Source organism: Bos taurus, chromosome 17 (genome assembly GCF_002263795.3).
Source record: "Bos taurus isolate L1 Dominette 01449 registration number 42190680 breed Hereford chromosome 17, ARS-UCD2.0, whole genome shotgun sequence".
Taxonomy (NCBI): Eukaryota; Metazoa; Chordata; class Mammalia; order Artiodactyla; family Bovidae; genus Bos; species Bos taurus.
This window is the reverse complement of record NC_037344.1, coordinates 55,323,348-55,339,791: the sequence shown is the minus strand read 5'-3', so window position 1 is coordinate 55,339,791 and position 16,444 is coordinate 55,323,348. Positions and strand designations below refer to the sequence as shown.

Here is a 16,444-nt window from a genome sequence, read left to right as displayed (position 1 = left end):
TGATATTAAGTATACTTGTGTGTTGTAACAATGTTTAAGAAGGGTTTGGCCATCCAGTCCATTTCCCTTGTTGCATTAAGTGTAATTTTGCATGTGCCTCGGCTCTAAAGATGTCAGAAAGATATTCTCTTGGTTTTGTATTTTCATTCTTAGGAGTCTGCGTGTTTCTATGTGAATATAAAAATGAGGTAAGCTTTAGGTATTATGCAGGTTAATAGAGGACTACCTTGTCCATAGGTTTTCTTTAATTTGTTTGTATTTTTTTTTAATAACCTGTTACATTTTGAAATTTCATCAGGTTGTGAAATGCAGCTTTGTCAAAGTTAGTTCTTTCACACCTCACTGATAAATAGCCTTTCTGAGTTTGCCCCAGATAAGCAGTTCCAACTTGCAAAGAAATGAATGTGCCTGTAGGGTCATTTGTCATTGCGTCTGACCAATCACCAAGATCTGTGGATAACAGAACCTCATGACACAATGCCCATTTGTCACCTCCTCATTATGAAAAGCTAGAGTTGACAGCAGTAGTGGCCATTCATTGGTTGTAGGTAGAAAATTAAGAGAAATAAGAGTTGAATCGTATTTGTACCTGTTCATTGGGCCACCAGAAGAAAAAGAAAACAAAAACTTAATGTGCATTTCTGAGTCCAAGAAAGTACACAATTATCTTTAACCTTTACAAAGCACTGCACCTTTGAGGGAGACATTTAAAAAGTATTTCAATGGCCCTATGAGCTTAGACTTCACAAGTTGACACTGAGAACTGAAAAGCATCTAACAGCTGGTTTCACTAACTGTCAGAACACCGTCTAAGGTCACTGAGACACTTTGCGAATAGTGGGCAAGTGGTATATTAAATCTTTTAAATGTAATAATGAGGTTAGTGATAATACGCAACCTTTATTGACTGCTTATTCTGTACCATTCACTCTGCTAAGTGCTTAATGGGCACTAGCTGATGTAATCCTTACTATACCCCTATGAGGTAGACAGGTACTGTTGTTACCCTAGTTTTACAAATGAGGAAACCAGCTGCAGAGCAAGGTTAGTGATTTGGCCACGGTTATACAGCTAGAAATAAGTGACTGGGAATTAAGCTGGAAATTAAGCCCTCACTTTAATCCCTAGGGTGTAGTCCTTGTCCAGCAGGAGCAGGATGTGGGCAAGGGAAGATACTGTTCGCCAAGAATTGTGTCCTGACAGTATTTCACTTGTAGCTTCTACTGAATGGGCAAGGGTGGTAAGCAAGTAACACAGATAACGTAGAAAGGGATTGGGAAAAAAATGTTTGAGAATATATTAGGCTTTTTATTTAGTCTGAGGTGTATTAAGCCCACAACAGTAACTTGTCTAAAAATCCCATAAACGTCTCTGTAGCACATGCCACCCTTCGCAGTCTGCAGATGATGCTGTGGAATTTTTCTGCTACTCTTAATGGATTTTCTTTGTAAGATTTTATGGAAAAATCCAAATGAACTTTTTGGCCAATCCAATACTTGTTTCTCCACCTCTGTCTTTTGACCACATGTAAGTTGCTTAAGTTGACAGATGTTTTCTAGGACTGTAACACAGCTTTCTTAGTGCTCTCTGAAGATAGACCCCTTGACCTTGGTATTGTGAGTTGTATTTTTTACCTGTAATGCTAGATCTTAAGGTCTAAGGCTCATTCTATCGGGGATTTTCTAAGGCCTAAAACTACCCTCTTAGTATAGGTCTCGAAGATGTTAAATTAATATTGGGCCCTAATGAGAGTAGACTCAGTAGGCACCAAATCTGGATCACTTACTGGATGCCAGGTATTAGCTTCGCATGCATTAGTTTCTTGAGTCCTCTCAGATATGTCATGAGGTAGGTGTCATTATTTTCATATTTTATAATTGAGGAAACATACATGAGTGAGTCAGTTGCCCAAGGGTACACAGCTAGTGTCAAAGAGTTATGATTCAAACACAGGCAGCCTGACTCCATGGCCTGGGCAGGTAACTGTATTTTTATGCCTTTCTGTTTCTCACCAGAGAATTTTTATTAAGAACTAACAGACCTATTTTATGTCTTTTATCATTTTTTGAATCTCTATTGGCCTCATCTTTCTTTATGCTGGAGGTGTCAGATGTGCCTACAAAGTTGTACTGTGCCCTTTGATGAATTAATTTATAATTCAAGGTACAGGGAGGCAGAAGGGGGTTCAGTTTTGTAGTTCTTTGGAACAGAAAAGGACAGATAACCTCTCAATGGAGTATGTTGGCTCATTATCACTTGTAGGCCTAGGCCAGCCTACTTTTCTTTTGAGAAGTAAAAAATACGTTCTTAGCACTGGTTGATCACTAGTAACAACTAGTTACTAGTTGATTACTTTGCCTGGAAAATCCCATGGACGGGGGAGCCTGGTGGGCTGCAGTCCATGGGGTCACTAAGAGTCGGGCACAACTGAAGCGACTTAGCAGCAGCAACAGTAAAGAAACATTGATTATGATAGTTTTTTCTTTTTCGGAGTTAATCCTGAGGAGAGAACAATCAAATCAAAGGACTAGAAAAAAACAGAAGCTGGGTTTCATTAAATTTGGGGCTCTATATAGTACAGGCATTTTAAATGAGTTGTTTCTTCTGTGTGTTTTGCAGTTAGCTTCAGGCTTTTGTTCAGTGCATCTCAGTGCTGGGTTGAAGCAGGAGGCACATGGATTTTGCTCCCTGCTCTTGTCCTTTGCATATACAGTACCTGGCATGCATTGGGTGTTCAGTAAATATCCCAGCCAGTAGAGCTACATTTCCAATATCAAGATTTTAAAGAAGAGAGCAGTGTGTTCAAAAAGTATACACCTTTGGTCCGGGTAACTCCCCCAAGAAAGAAAGGATTTATCTGGGATTGAGTAGATTTTGTCACATTCCCAGTATCACACACCTTTTCCCTTCCCCTGAGGAGGCTTGGGCGCTTAGGGAGCATCTACAGAGCTGGAGGTCTTTGGCCGGGTCTGCTGTTCTCGGCAGCCACATCTGCAGCAGTTCTGGTGGTGATGGCAGCCCTGAAGAGCTGGCCGTGGCCCACTGGCCCTTGGTGCGTGAGTCCAGCGGCTCACTGTGCTGGTTATTCATCCAAAAGCATTTCAAGGCAAAGCCACTGCTCTTGAAAAATGGGAGAAGCCATTTGGGGCTGCTGCTGCTTAGTGTTAAAGACAATTTATTATCCAGGAACTGACTTTTAACATTTTAATTTCAAATACCCTTTACCCAATATACAGGTTATTTCCCAAAGGAAAAGCCTCCCCTTCTCCACCAAAAAGTCCCTGCAGAATCTATGTTCAGAACTGGTCATCCTCCCTTAGTGGCTTAGCTCTCTTGGTCATATTAAGATAGCATAGATAATATAAGAATCCACACTTGAATTACATCATCCATGTGCAGACTCAATGGACATGGGTTTGGGTGGACTCTGGGAGTTGGTGATAGATAGGGAGGCCTGGCGTGCTGCATTTCATGGGGTTGCAAAGAGTCGGACAGGACTGAGTGAGTCAGGACTGAGTGACTGAACTGAACTGGGTGCAGTGAAAAGCTACTGAAAAGCTTCAGTGGCTCTAAGATTCAAGACCCCGTGAGGGTAGACAGCCAGGACTGTTTTTGCCTGATACAACTCAAATCTCGACCTCAAGGTTGATGGTGCGGCATTTCCTTTTGCAGAACACACTTCCTCTCTTCAGGCAGCTTGTCTGTACTGGCAGGGCCAGAGCATGTAACTTCCTATGTTGGGGCTAATGCCTGTGTGGGAGTGAAATCCACACAAGCCACAGCCTCTCAGCTGCCTCTAAAAATTGCTGAGCTTTAAAAGCTGGAATGGTCTCTTTGTTCCTTCCTACTGAGGCTAGACTGGAAGATTGGATTTACTTGTGTTCTTATCCACAAATGCACATGTGCTTTCTGCAGGGGACTGATTTCCCCTGGTTTTATCTGTCTTCCACTCCAAGGGACCAAAACTGTTAGAATTTTAAAGGCTACTTCATCTTGGACCTCTTGACCGTGGCCAAGAGTTTTGCTTTTGGTATTGTACACTAGGTTGTTTAAAACCTCCTGACAGGATCCTGGTCTAACTATCATGTATTAATTACTGTTATTATTTGGCTTATTGAAAAAAAGGAATTGGCTTCTCACTCCCTGCTGGTTCCACTCGTCCTCTTATTTTTTTTCACCTAGATGCTGACATTTGTTTTAAAAAGCTTCTCCATAGGGAATTCCCTAGCAGTTCATTGGTTAAGACTCAGCACTTTCACTTCTGGTGGGCCCAGGTTCAATCCCTGGTTTGGGAACTAAGATCCTGCAAGCCCCAAGGTGCAGCCAGAAAGAAAAAAAGAAAAACTCTCCCGTTAACAGTCATCAGTTATGATTTGGTTCCAAATAGAACTGACCTCAGCTGCTGTGAAAGTGCTGACTAGAGGCAAAAGGGGAAAAAAATGATATCAAGGGAAACATTGACCATTGTTGGTTGACTATGTATTAAAATTGTAAAGTGTTCATGGACTGTTAGCATTAGAAGCAGACTGTGTCCCCAAATTCTAAAACAGCAGCAAATGATGTTGCTTGTATAAAGCCTAATAATAATTTTTAGACTAATTTCCACGGTGCCCTGTTGGCATTAGCACTACCATTGTACCCTGCTGTATAATAAACAATCTTAGACATTTATCAACTGTTGATACAAATGTTAGTCCCTAACCACTTTTTATATGTTTTAAATTTTTGAAATTCAAGTGTACCTGCCGTAACAAAATAAACACTAGACTATCATATTTTGAATGAAAAATAAATAAATAAAAAAATAAAATTGTAGGAGCCATCAGTTTATTGCACTTCAGTAGCTTCTGATTATTCAAATAAAACTACCATGTATCAGAAAAAATTGTCAAGTAGGATATTGACCTGCAGGGTTCACTTAGCCTCTCTCCTAAGTATAACTTTTAAAAGCTGATGAAGAGAATAATTGAAGCCATCTTGAATAGAAAGCACATTACCATGATCGCTCTCTTAATTTTTTCCCTTTCCGCCCTGGTTTACCTAGGCTGATGCAGATAGTTTTTACATGGCATGCAATGGCCGCCAGTTCAACTCAATAGAAGATGATGTTTGCCAGCTCGTCTATGTGGAGAGGGCAGAAGTATTGAAATCTGAGGATGTAAGTGCAAACTCTGTTTGAAATAAATGTATCAGAATGGTATAAAATTGAAAATTAAGATACCTGTGGAAATGTCCAGAATTGGCCAGTCCATAGAGACTGAAAATAAGTTAATTGCCAGAGACTGGGGGGAGATAAGTGAGAGGTGACAGCAAGCACATGGTTTCTTTTGGGGGTGACAGAAGTGTTCTAGAATTAGATAGCAGTGTGACGGTTGTACAACTTTGTGAATATACTAAAAATCACTTGAAAATGGCAAATTTTATATATGTGAATTTTATCTCAACTTTTAAAAACTGTCCAAAGTATTTTTTTAAATAAAGAATATTATTTGTGTTATTGAAGTTGAGTATGTATCTATTCCAGATGGATGAAACTGTGCCTGGAGCCCCAAAATGAATATTTTTGTTTTAAATATTAACCCTTAATCCTTATCCTAATACTTAATTCCCTTTTGATAGCAATTTGTATCAGTAATTGCTCTGATCTCCCACCCTCAATGAAGCATTCCTATAACATGTGCTCATTTGAATAAAGTAGTAGATCCAGCTCTGTTATACTTTTAATATTTCCTCTTTTAAAGTAGCCATAAAGGTCTTTTCACATTGAATTCCACTTGATAGGAATAAATTCAGATTAGATTGTTCTGTCATTAGATTAGGTAAAATAAAAATTGGCACAGGGGACTTTCTCTGGTGGTCCAGTGGTTAAGACTCTGCTCCCAATGCAGGGGACCTGGGCATTCAATCCTTGGTTGGGAAGCTAAGATCCCACAGGCTGAGTGGCGTGGGCCAAAAAAAAAATCAGTCTACTCTTTTGCCGGGTACTGTGCAAGGCCTCAGTGTTAGGAATTCCTTTCTCTAAATGAACACGGCTTCTTGAGAGATTTTCAAATATCTACTCTTCAGGGACTGCAGATTAATGTGACTTTTCTTGGTGTGTTCTTATTTATGTGCCTCACCTTTGCCTCAATAGTCCCCTAGTTGGCAGGGCTTGGGTCAGACATTTCTGTGTTACAGGTGTTTTTTTTTTGACCACCTAGATCCTTATGCCCTTCACACTGTGTTCTTTCACAGCCATTGGTAATTACAACCATTTTACAAGCATTGGTAATTAACAGTTTTTAAAAGTTTGGAGTTTTGCGGGATTGCCCTGGTGGTCCAGTGGTTAAGACTGTGTACTTCCAGTGCAGGAGCCCTGAGTTTGATCCCTGGTCAGGGAACTAGATCCCACATGCCACAACTAAAACCTGCCCTGGCCAAATAAATAAATAAATATTTTAAAAATAATAATACATGAAAATTTTGAATTTTGTATCTCTCTCTACTAGAGGCTAAGCTCTGTGAGGAAAGGGACAGACTTTGTATTTTGCAACTTAACTGAATCTGTTTTTGCTCACCGTAGTCCCACACCTAGAACAGTGTCTGGCACACAAAGCAGGGATTTAATTTAATAAGTATGTACTAAATAAATAAAAATCACTGTTGTTGATACTATTATCACATAGTAGAAAGTGTTGAGTTTTAATTTAATCTGTGGAAAATCATTCAGATACACTCCTGCCTTTTTTCCTTTGTGTTCTGTTATGGTCATGGCCATTTACAGTTAGAGCTAGGAGTCTGGTAACATGAGATTCTGGCAGCAGTCTCCCTTCCTCCAATGTCAGCACTGTGAGGGCAGGGATCTTCGTCTGCTTTGTTCCCCTTGGTATTCATAGTGCCTAGCACAGTCCTGGGACTCTAGGAGGCGACCAATTAATATTTGTTGCATGGATGAAAACCTCACCAAATTAGGTTGTTTTCACAAAGCAATAATATTGAGAACATCCTACCAGGAGTCAAAGAGTATCAGGAAAACTATTGCCTTAAAAAAGAAAAATTAGAACCTGTGGATGACAAGTGAGGCTCATTCAAGTTGTTTCCCTGTAGGGCGCCAGCCTCCCTGTGATGGACCTGACAGAGTTGCCCAAGTGCACCGTGTGTCTGGAGCGCATGGACGAGTCCGTGAACGGCATCCTCACCACCTTATGTAACCACAGCTTCCACAGCCAGTGTCTGCAGCGCTGGGACGACACGACGTGAGTGCAGGGGCGCATCCCCCTCCCTGTCAGAGCTCGTTATTACTCTTTCCCAGAATTAAAAACAGCACCCTCCAGAAAGAACCACTCCAAGTATTTGATTTTATAAACCTGGGTACCACAGTGGTAAGGAGGTCACATGGAAGGGCCTTCTGTATTTCGTCTTTGCTTTTCCTCAGTTCACATGGGGTCAGCATCTGTAGACCAGTTCCTTTCTAATGTGCTGACTAATATCCTTGTGGAATGTCCCAAAGCAGCATGAATCGTTCTTTCCTTCCAAGAGCCAGAGAATGAAAGGAGTGGGGGGTGGGGGAGTAAAGGTTAGCTTTTAGGCTCCTCTACTTAAAGGGCATCTAGGTCTAAAATCTTGTTTATCACTTGCATTTTATGTCTACCGTTGACTTTGGCTTTCTTATCAGAGTGCCGGGCTACACCAATCGGACGTTTTAGATTTATCATTATCGATGGCTTGGTGGCCAGTAGTAACAACAGGCACTAAGTAAGAGGCACACACACACCTATGGTGTCCTGTTTCCTAAAGCAGCACAGACCCAGTTTGTATGAAAGGGAGCACTGTGCAAAGAACTGAGGTGTAACCTGTACTTTTATTTCCTCTAGTCAGAAGTTGCTGCTCCCTTCACAGACTGCATTGTGAGTCTTAGCTAGAAAGGTAGATCAGACTGGCCACAAGGGTTTCCCAGCAGAGAAGAAGGTGCAGAATCAAATAATCACACAGATAAACGAGGTTACAAAGGAACAGTGTTGCAGCACCGTGACTAGGGAATAGGGCCCTGACCCCATCAAGCTTGTCCGAGAGGCATCACTCAGGGAAGAGGAATAGGAGTTAGCCAGGTGACCGGTGGAACCCAAGAGAAGATGGTGTGGGGGAGAGGTGTAGCCAGGGAGCAAAAGGTCACGTTCCAAAGCCCAAGAGTGAGGAGGGGTGAAAGTCTATGGGAGTCTCGGTTCTTTGCCCCCATGTGGCCAGCCTTCCAGAGCAGGGACCTTGTCTGGCTGTTCTCTGCTGTGCCCTCCATACTTAGGGGGAGATGTAGTACGTAGGAGGAGCTCAGTAAATATCTCTGAGCAAATATATAGACCCTGGCTTTCCTGTGGCTTGTTTAACCAGAGAATAATTTTGCCCCAGTTCTGTAGAGTCCTTAGTCAATTCTGTGGTATCATTTAGTTCTTCAGAGAATTGTCCAAGGTTTAAATTTGCCTGGAATAAAGCCACTCTGAGGTGTGTGCATTCCACAAAGTATTAGTGTGTATCTTGTGTCCATCTGCTACCCCATTTAAGTTCTGGATACTTCTTTGTTTCCCACCACTCCAGTCTTACTCTCAGTACACGTTAACTTTTGTTTCGGTTGCAGTGGGTCTCTGTTGCTGCATGCGGGCTTCTCATTGCGGTGGCTTCTCTTATTGGACAGCACGGGCTGTAGGCGTGTAGGTTTCAGTAGTTGTGGCTCCCGGGCTTAGTTGTTCTGTGGCCTGTGGGATTCACCTGGACTAGGGATTGAACTTGTGTCCCCTTCATTGGCAAGCGGATTCTTATCCACTGTGCCATCAGAAAGTCCCACATTAATTTTTGTAAAACCATAGCATTTTCACGTTTCCTTAGGGACCATCTTGTCCAACCTCCTCATTACTTATAGAGGAGGAGACTAAGGCCCAGAGGTGATGGTTGGCATGCTTAGAGTGTCAGGACAGAGAATGCCAGAACTGGGACCAGAATTCAACCCACTGGGCAACTGCCTTCCAAACCATACAGTGTCTTCATCAAGTGGGTTTTAAGCGTCTCTATATGCACAGTGCTGAGGGGCAAAGAATCAGAACACAGACTCTCTTTACAGACATTGAGTCTCCTAAGGGAGAATCACACATGTATGCGTACAATTCAAGGTAGAGATGAGAGATCAAGCTGGTTCCTCCTCTGGGTTGGTCTGGAAGGGCTATTTAACAGAAGACAGTATTGGTACCAGGCCTTGAAGGGTACTTTCTTGTCAGGGAATGACATTCTGAGAGGGTTTCCCCAAATATCTCCTCAGGAAAATAAGGTAACAACTCGTAATTATTTTTGAAGGGAAAGCAGGAAGAATTAATGAACTGTTATTTTTTAATAGACAGATGGGATGATATATCATGGAGTTCTAATTGTATGGTACAAATAAGTTAATTTTTGTAACTTCCCCTCTTTTCTCCTTTTTGATTCTCAGGATCATACATTTCAAAAAATCATTCTGGCACAGTGTTGAAAGTTAGATTTAAGAATTCTTTTTTTTTTTTTTTAATTATATTGATTTTTGACTGTGCTGGGTCTTCATTGCCACGTGGACTTTTCTTTAGTAAGGCACGGGCTCTAGGGCACGTGGGCTTCAGTAGTTTCAGCGTGTGGACTCAATACTTGCGGCTCCTGAGGTCTGGAGCAGAGGCTCAATAGTTGTGGTGCGTGGGCTTAGTTGCTCCAAGGCATGTGGGATCTTCCTGGATCAGGGATCGAACCTGTGTCTCCTGCAATGGCAGGTGGATTCTTTTACTACTGAGCCACCAGGGAAGCCCCAATTGTTGATTTCTTATCCCACAATTACTATAGCCACCACACAGACTGAAGGGATGACACAGAGCTAGTTCCTACCTTTGACAAGACCGCTTGCGAGATCCTACCGGCAACTTCTGTTGTGTTTTCAAATTTCTCCTGTCTTCTCTTTTGATCCTAGAAAAAGAAACAGACTAAATCCTTTAGTTTTCTCTTGACAAACATAGTCCTTATCTGTGACAAGCACTTAGCGTTCTTCCTGCATATTTCCTTTCCTTGGTTTTATTTATTCAGTTGAGTAACAGATTGATTCTAGTTATATCTTGAGCATTGGTGGTGCTAGTTCACTTAGCCTCAGCTGTAACCCTCTTTCTATCATGTTTGCCCATCAGACACAAATATTCATGGCTGGTACTTGGTATTACTTTGTCTTTAGTTAAGGGTTAATAGATTTTTTTTCAAAAATGTTTTTAGTTTTATTGAAGTATAATTGACAGTCAAAATTGTATATATTTCTTCTTTTCCAGTCTGGATTCCTTTTATTTCTTTTTCTTCTCTGATTGCTGTGGCTAGGACTTCCAAAACTATGTTGAATAATAGTGGTGAGAGTGGGCACCCTTGTCTTCTTCCTGATTTTAGAAGAAATGCTTTCAGTTTTTCACCACTTAGGATAATGTTTGCTGTGGGTTTGTCGTATATAGCCTTTCTTATGTTGAGGTATGTTCTTCTGTGCCTACTTTCTGGAGAGTTTCTATCATAAATGGGTGTTGAATTTTGTCAGAGGCTTTCTCTACATCTGTTGAGATGATCATATGATTTTTATCTTTCAACTTGTTAATATGGTATATCACATTGATTTGCACATCTTGAGGAACCCTTGCATCCCTGGGATAGAGACCAATTGATCATGATGTATGATCTTTATAATGTGTTGTTGGATTCCGTTTGCTAGAATTTTGCTGGAATTTTGAGGATTTTTGTATCTATGTTTATCAGTGATACTGGCCTGTAATTTTCTTTTTTTGTGGTATCATTGTCTGGTTTTGGTATCAGGGTGATGGTGGCCTCGTAGAATGAGTTTGGGAATTTTCCTTCCTTTTCAATTTTCTGGAAGAGTTATAGCAACATAGTTGTTAGCTCTTCTCCAAACTTTTGGAAGAATTTGCCTGTGAAGCCATCTGGCTCTGGGCTTTTGTTCATTGGGAGACTTTTGATTACAGTTTCTATTTCTGTGTTTGTGATTGATTTGTTCGTATTTTCTATTTCTTCCTGGTTCAGTTGTGGAAGGTTACACTTTTCTAAGAATTTGTCCATTTCTTCCAACTTGTCCCAATTTATTGCCATGCAGTTTTTCATAGTAGTCTCTTATGATCCTTTGTATTTCTGTGTTGTCCATTGTAACTTCTCCTTTTTCATTTCTAATTTTATTGATTTAAGTCTTCCCCCTTTTCTCTTGGTGAGCCTGGTTACTGGTTTGGCAGTTTTGTTTATCTTCTCAAAGAACCAGCTTTTAGTTTTATTGATCTTATATGAAGTCTAGAAAGATAGTACTGATGATCCTACGTGCAGGGCAGCAGAGGAGACACAGATGGGTTAAAGAGAGGGTGGGATGATTTTAGAGAACAGCATTCAAAGATACACATTATTACATGTAAAACAGATAGCTAGGGGGAGTTTGCTGTGTGACGCAGGGAACCCAGCGCCAGTGCTCTGTGACAGCAGGTGGGCTGGGGGGCACAAAGGGAGGGGACAGTTGTATATCTGTGGCCAATTCATGTTAATGTATGGCAAAAACCATTACAATATTGTAATTAGCCTACAATTAAAAACAAAATATAAATAATTTAAACATTGTATGTACTTAAGGTGTACAACTGGATGACCTGATATACATCAACATTGTCAAATACACATCACAACCAAGCAGTTCAGCATATCCATCACTTCACACCTTTACCATTGTCCTTTTCTTTCCTTTTTTAGTTTTCTATTTTTATTTTACGGTGAGACCACGCTCCGCCCTCTACTAAATTTCAGGAACACAATATAATATTGTCAGTTACAGTCAACATTAATGTACACCAGTTCTCCAGAACTTACTCATCTTGCATAACTGAAAGCTTGTAACTCTTGACCAGTATTTCCCCATTTCCCCCTTTGCTCAGCCCCTGGTAGCCACCTTTCCTCTCTATGTATCTATGAGTTTGGCTTCTGTGCCATTTTTATTGGCTTTTTGTAAATCGAAACAGTACTCTCAGAGCACTGATACCTTCTTCCAGGTGAACTTCATTGTATGATAAAATGTCATATGCATTTCATGAGTACATTAACATTTTTGTTTTAATTTAGTGAAATTTACTACAGAATTTAATTTCAACTCTTAGGAGCAACCTTGAGAGGACAAGGGTACATGTTGGATGATTTAAAACTTTAGGAAGTGAAGATAAGGTAGATTGCAAGTAAAAATACATTATGGGTAACCAGACATGAAAAAAATAACTTGTCTCAAGTCTCTAATTGTAACCTGTAAATATTTAGTTCTTTGATTACCTCAGCTTTAGGCAGAAGACTGGAAAAAGATATGGGGCATATCAAGATTTCTCCCTTTTCTTCAGCTTTATCAAGATCTTTTTTTTTTTCCATTTTGTTTGAGAATAGCTTGGAAGTGTTTGTCTTTTGAATGATAGCCTTAGTTATAAAAAATAGTATGTAAGAGAGGGAGTATATAAAATTGAATTTTTGACTTTGGGGTTCTGTAACAGCTGTCTTTTACATTTAATCTGTGTCATTATTTTTTTGGTGCCCTTTATAGATGTCCTGTTTGCCGATATTGTCAAACGCCAGAACCAGTAGAAGAAAATAAGTGTTTCGAGTGTGGTGTTCAGGAAGTAAGTAACAAGTGGTGGAAAAGAATAATGTACACAGCTTTAATTGTCTGGGATTTTCTTCTGCCCATTGTGACTTAAATTCTTTTTAATTCTTTTTGAGACAGATTTTTTTTCTCTCTCTGTTGAGGATCAGGCAAAAAAAGAAAAAATTAAAATACACAAACTATTTTACTCCTACACAAAATACTTTATGCTTTCATTCTTTGGTGTTTGAAAAGGCCGAGATTTTTGTTGATAAATTATTTTTCCTTGTTGTTTACATAGAGTTCCATAGAATCCAGAGTGAAAAACTTAATTGACCCATAAAAGCATCCTTGTTGGGTGTTTTTAAAAAATATTTATTTATTTGGCTGCACTGGGTCTTAGTTGCAGCACTCAGGCTTAGTTGTTGGTTACTCAGAGACATGTGAGATCTTAGTTCCGTGATCAAGGATCCAGCCTGAGGACCCTGCATTGGAAGGTGGATTCTTAACCACTGGACCGCCAGGGAAGTCCCCTGGTTTGAATAAGGGGACTTATTTGAATGTAAAATAATTTGAATAAGTTTGAATAAGTCTCCTTATTCAGAACTCCTGTAGAAACATCTCTAAACCTCATCCTGTGTCAGGCCCCTCATACACCCCAGTGTCATACACCTCATACACCAGGTCATGTAATTTTACATCACTAATGAAGATCTTACCTCCTTCCTGGCAGAACCTTTGGATTTGTTTAATATGTGGCCACATAGGATGTGGACGATATGTGAGTCGACATGCCTATAAGCACTTTGAGGAGACCCAACACACGTATGCCATGCAGCTCACCAACCATCGGGTCTGGGACTACGCTGGAGGTGAACACCACTCCTGATTTCTAGTTTGGACTCATTCTATCTAAAAACATCTCTGTCAGAACCTCTCCACTTCCTTTCTCACAACTTGAAATCTTCCTGACAGCTATGGCAAACTCCAATTCTCATGGTGGCCCATAGGGCCCTCTTTCATATGTGAATGGCCTGCATTGCCCAGGTTAAAGAGAGTTAATACTTACACTCTTGCCCTCTCACTCTTTTTTAAAAATTCAAGTAATTTAAACCACTTTTAAAGAAATATTGCGCAGCATTTAATCTGGATCTGTGAAAACAAAAATTTTGTCCAAGTTAAAGGTTTATGGAGACCTTTTTCATTCTGAAAAACCATGCCTTGGTTGACTTATTCTTTTCTTTAGATAATTATGTCCATCGACTGGTTGCAAGTAAAACAGATGGAAAGCTAGTACAGTATGAATGTGAGGGTGATACTTGCCAGGAGGAGAAAATAGATGCCTTACAGTTAGAGGTAAGATATTTTATTATTAATCACTAAATACCTACGTCTACTGCTTTTTACTATTCTAACTTGAAAGGTTGTTTGGGCTTTAATTTTGCCATTTGCCCGGCATGTTAGCTTTTGTTTTAAAGATCTATATTGCTCTGAAGGATTCTTTAAATATTTTTATTTCATCTGATTTTCTTCTTTGGAAATCTGAAGTTTCATTGAGCCTTATAATTTTCAACATTATGTTCCTAGTTGTCTCAGAGTATTAGGGTTATCCTCTGTAGCTGTGATAAAACTAGAAGTTAAGAATCTTCCTGTTGGCATCACAGTAGCAGTCGGAAATGGAACAAACTTGGTCAGGATGAGGAGTCCCCAATAGCATCGTTCCATGCCGAGAAGCTTTTTTGTATATGTTGAGTTGATATTTAGTAATTGATAAAGATAAAGCCTTATATAGATGAAACCATTTTTGGATATTCATATAAGTGAAGAAACAACAAAATTCGCCCAGTTGGTTTTTCTCATAGCAGTAAACTTTATATAAACTATAAACATGATATGTAAATTTTATATTACGGAAAGAAAAGTTTAACATGAGTCCTATTTTATATAAATTTCAAAACAATTACTTTAAAAACAAATACCTTAACCATTGGAGGAATTGGACATTTGAAAACTTGCTCATCTCCAGGTGTTTAAAGTCAGTGAAATGGCCTAAAATAGAGCTGAAGTTGTTACCATTAATATATTGTATTGACATGAAAAAAGTTCCAATTTCTAGTGTTAAGTTTTTAGTAACTCCTACAAATTAAGTATGTTCATTCAGTGAATACCTATAGAGGGTTGCTGTCTGTCAGCTACTCTTCCATGTGCTACTTGTCCATTTAACTTAGCATTAAATGGACTCCCTGCCCTCCTGGAACATACATTCTAGTGACATACATTCTCTCAAATTGTCCCTTCTTTCTGTGGCTCTTTCATTCTCTTCTGTGGCCTGCAAACATGAGTAGATCTCCCGTCTCCTGGAATGATCTTTTCCAGAATACAAAATGTGATCCTGACACTCTTTGGCTCACATTTCTAGATGTGATACCCCAGAACTTTACATAGGCCCCATCTCACCACACCCTACACTCCAGGCTCACTGGTCTTACTTCATGGCTGCAATAATCCTAAACGTCCACAGCATCACATTTCTCTGGAATCTTTCTGTCTCCTCCTATCTGTCTGTCAAGGTGTCAAGGGTCCTCTCAAATCTCACCTTCTGTCAGAAATCCTATCGGATCCTACCGTCATAAGCCATCTGTCCTTTCTCTGTAGTTACACAGCACTGTTCATTCATTCATGCACTTGGGTAGCAAACTTTTCTTGACATCCAGGATGTGCCAGGCACCGAGGGCACAAAAATAAAGATATAGCCTTGCTTTCAAAGAGTTCACAGTCTAGTCAAGGAGAGAGCTTGGTAAATGGCTGATTAAGTGCTAATGTCATAAGTGCTCTTAATGATGGGCACAGTGGGAGCCAAGAGGGGCAATTAACCCGAGGCTGGAAGTGATAGGGACAGCTTCCTGAAGGGGTAGCTGGATGAGCTGATTTGAGTTATACTCGATTTAAAACCATGTGGTTCTTGAAGTCAGCTTGAACAGAAACAAGGGTTTTTTAAATTGTACATTTCTCTGTTTGTCCCTAACTAGATTGATTGTAAGCCCCCAGAGGGGACTGAAGTGTAATTGTCATCTCTGTGTTCCCCTAATTATTGAGTAGAGTGGAAGCAAGATGTAATATACATTCTGAATGTTCCTCTTACTCTTCTTAAGGTCATTAAAAATCAGGTTTTAATTGACTTTCAGAGACTGACAACAGTAACTTATGTTTTGGTGTCCATTCTCTGTGTTGACAACAGTAACTTATGTTTTGGTGTCCATTCTCTGTGTTTTTATAGTATTCATATTTACTAACAAGCCAGCTGGAGTCACAACGAATCTACTGGGAAAACAAGATAGTCCGGATAGAGAAGGACACAGCAGAGGAAGTAAGTCTCTCATTTGATGACTGCTAAAATGCCACGTGCTAGGACAGCCTGCTGGTGGGGGAGAAGGCGGAGTACAGGGGAAAAGGGATCCCACAATCTTTCCTTTGAGTCTCATCTATAGGCAGAGAGCTGGTTTACCTCTAAAAAAGAAACCTTTGTTTTAGGTCAGTTAAATCTCAACAAGGGTGGAGGCTAGTAAGGGTAGAAAAAAGAAAGGATTGGAATCGCTTGGCTCACTCCAGTGACCAGACTCTTGATCAAGGTTCCAGTAAACACCTGACTTGCCATCATACTGTAGACTTAGCCTCTGAAGGCTGTATCGGGAAACAATTTCCAGACAACAATGAGAGTGAAAGTAGTCAAAAAGAGGAAAAGGAAGAGACAAAAATACACTTACTGCAAATGTAATCAAGAGTTGACTCATTGGAAAAGACTCTGATGCTGGGAGGGATTGG

General features: G+C 40.1%; 2 protein-coding genes across 2 annotated transcripts in view; one reads left to right on the top strand and one right to left on the bottom strand.

Moving 5' to 3' along the window:
• Positions 1–16,444, bottom strand: part of ACAD10 (acyl-CoA dehydrogenase family member 10) — a 109,422-nt gene that overhangs the window by 49,865 nt on the left and 43,113 nt on the right. The window lies entirely within an intron of this gene.
• BRAP (BRCA1 associated protein) overlaps positions 1–16,444 on the top strand; it is a gene marked incomplete at its 3' end in the record, with an annotated part of 30,613 nt that overhangs the window by 5,324 nt on the left and 8,845 nt on the right. Inside the window, 6 exon segments of the mRNA NM_001099008.1 lie at positions 5,045–5,158; positions 7,087–7,235; positions 12,584–12,659; positions 13,356–13,494; positions 13,869–13,978; positions 15,900–15,989. Of these exon segments, the coding sequence (NP_001092478.1) occupies positions 5,045–5,158; positions 7,087–7,235; positions 12,584–12,659; positions 13,356–13,494; positions 13,869–13,978; positions 15,900–15,989 (678 nt within the window).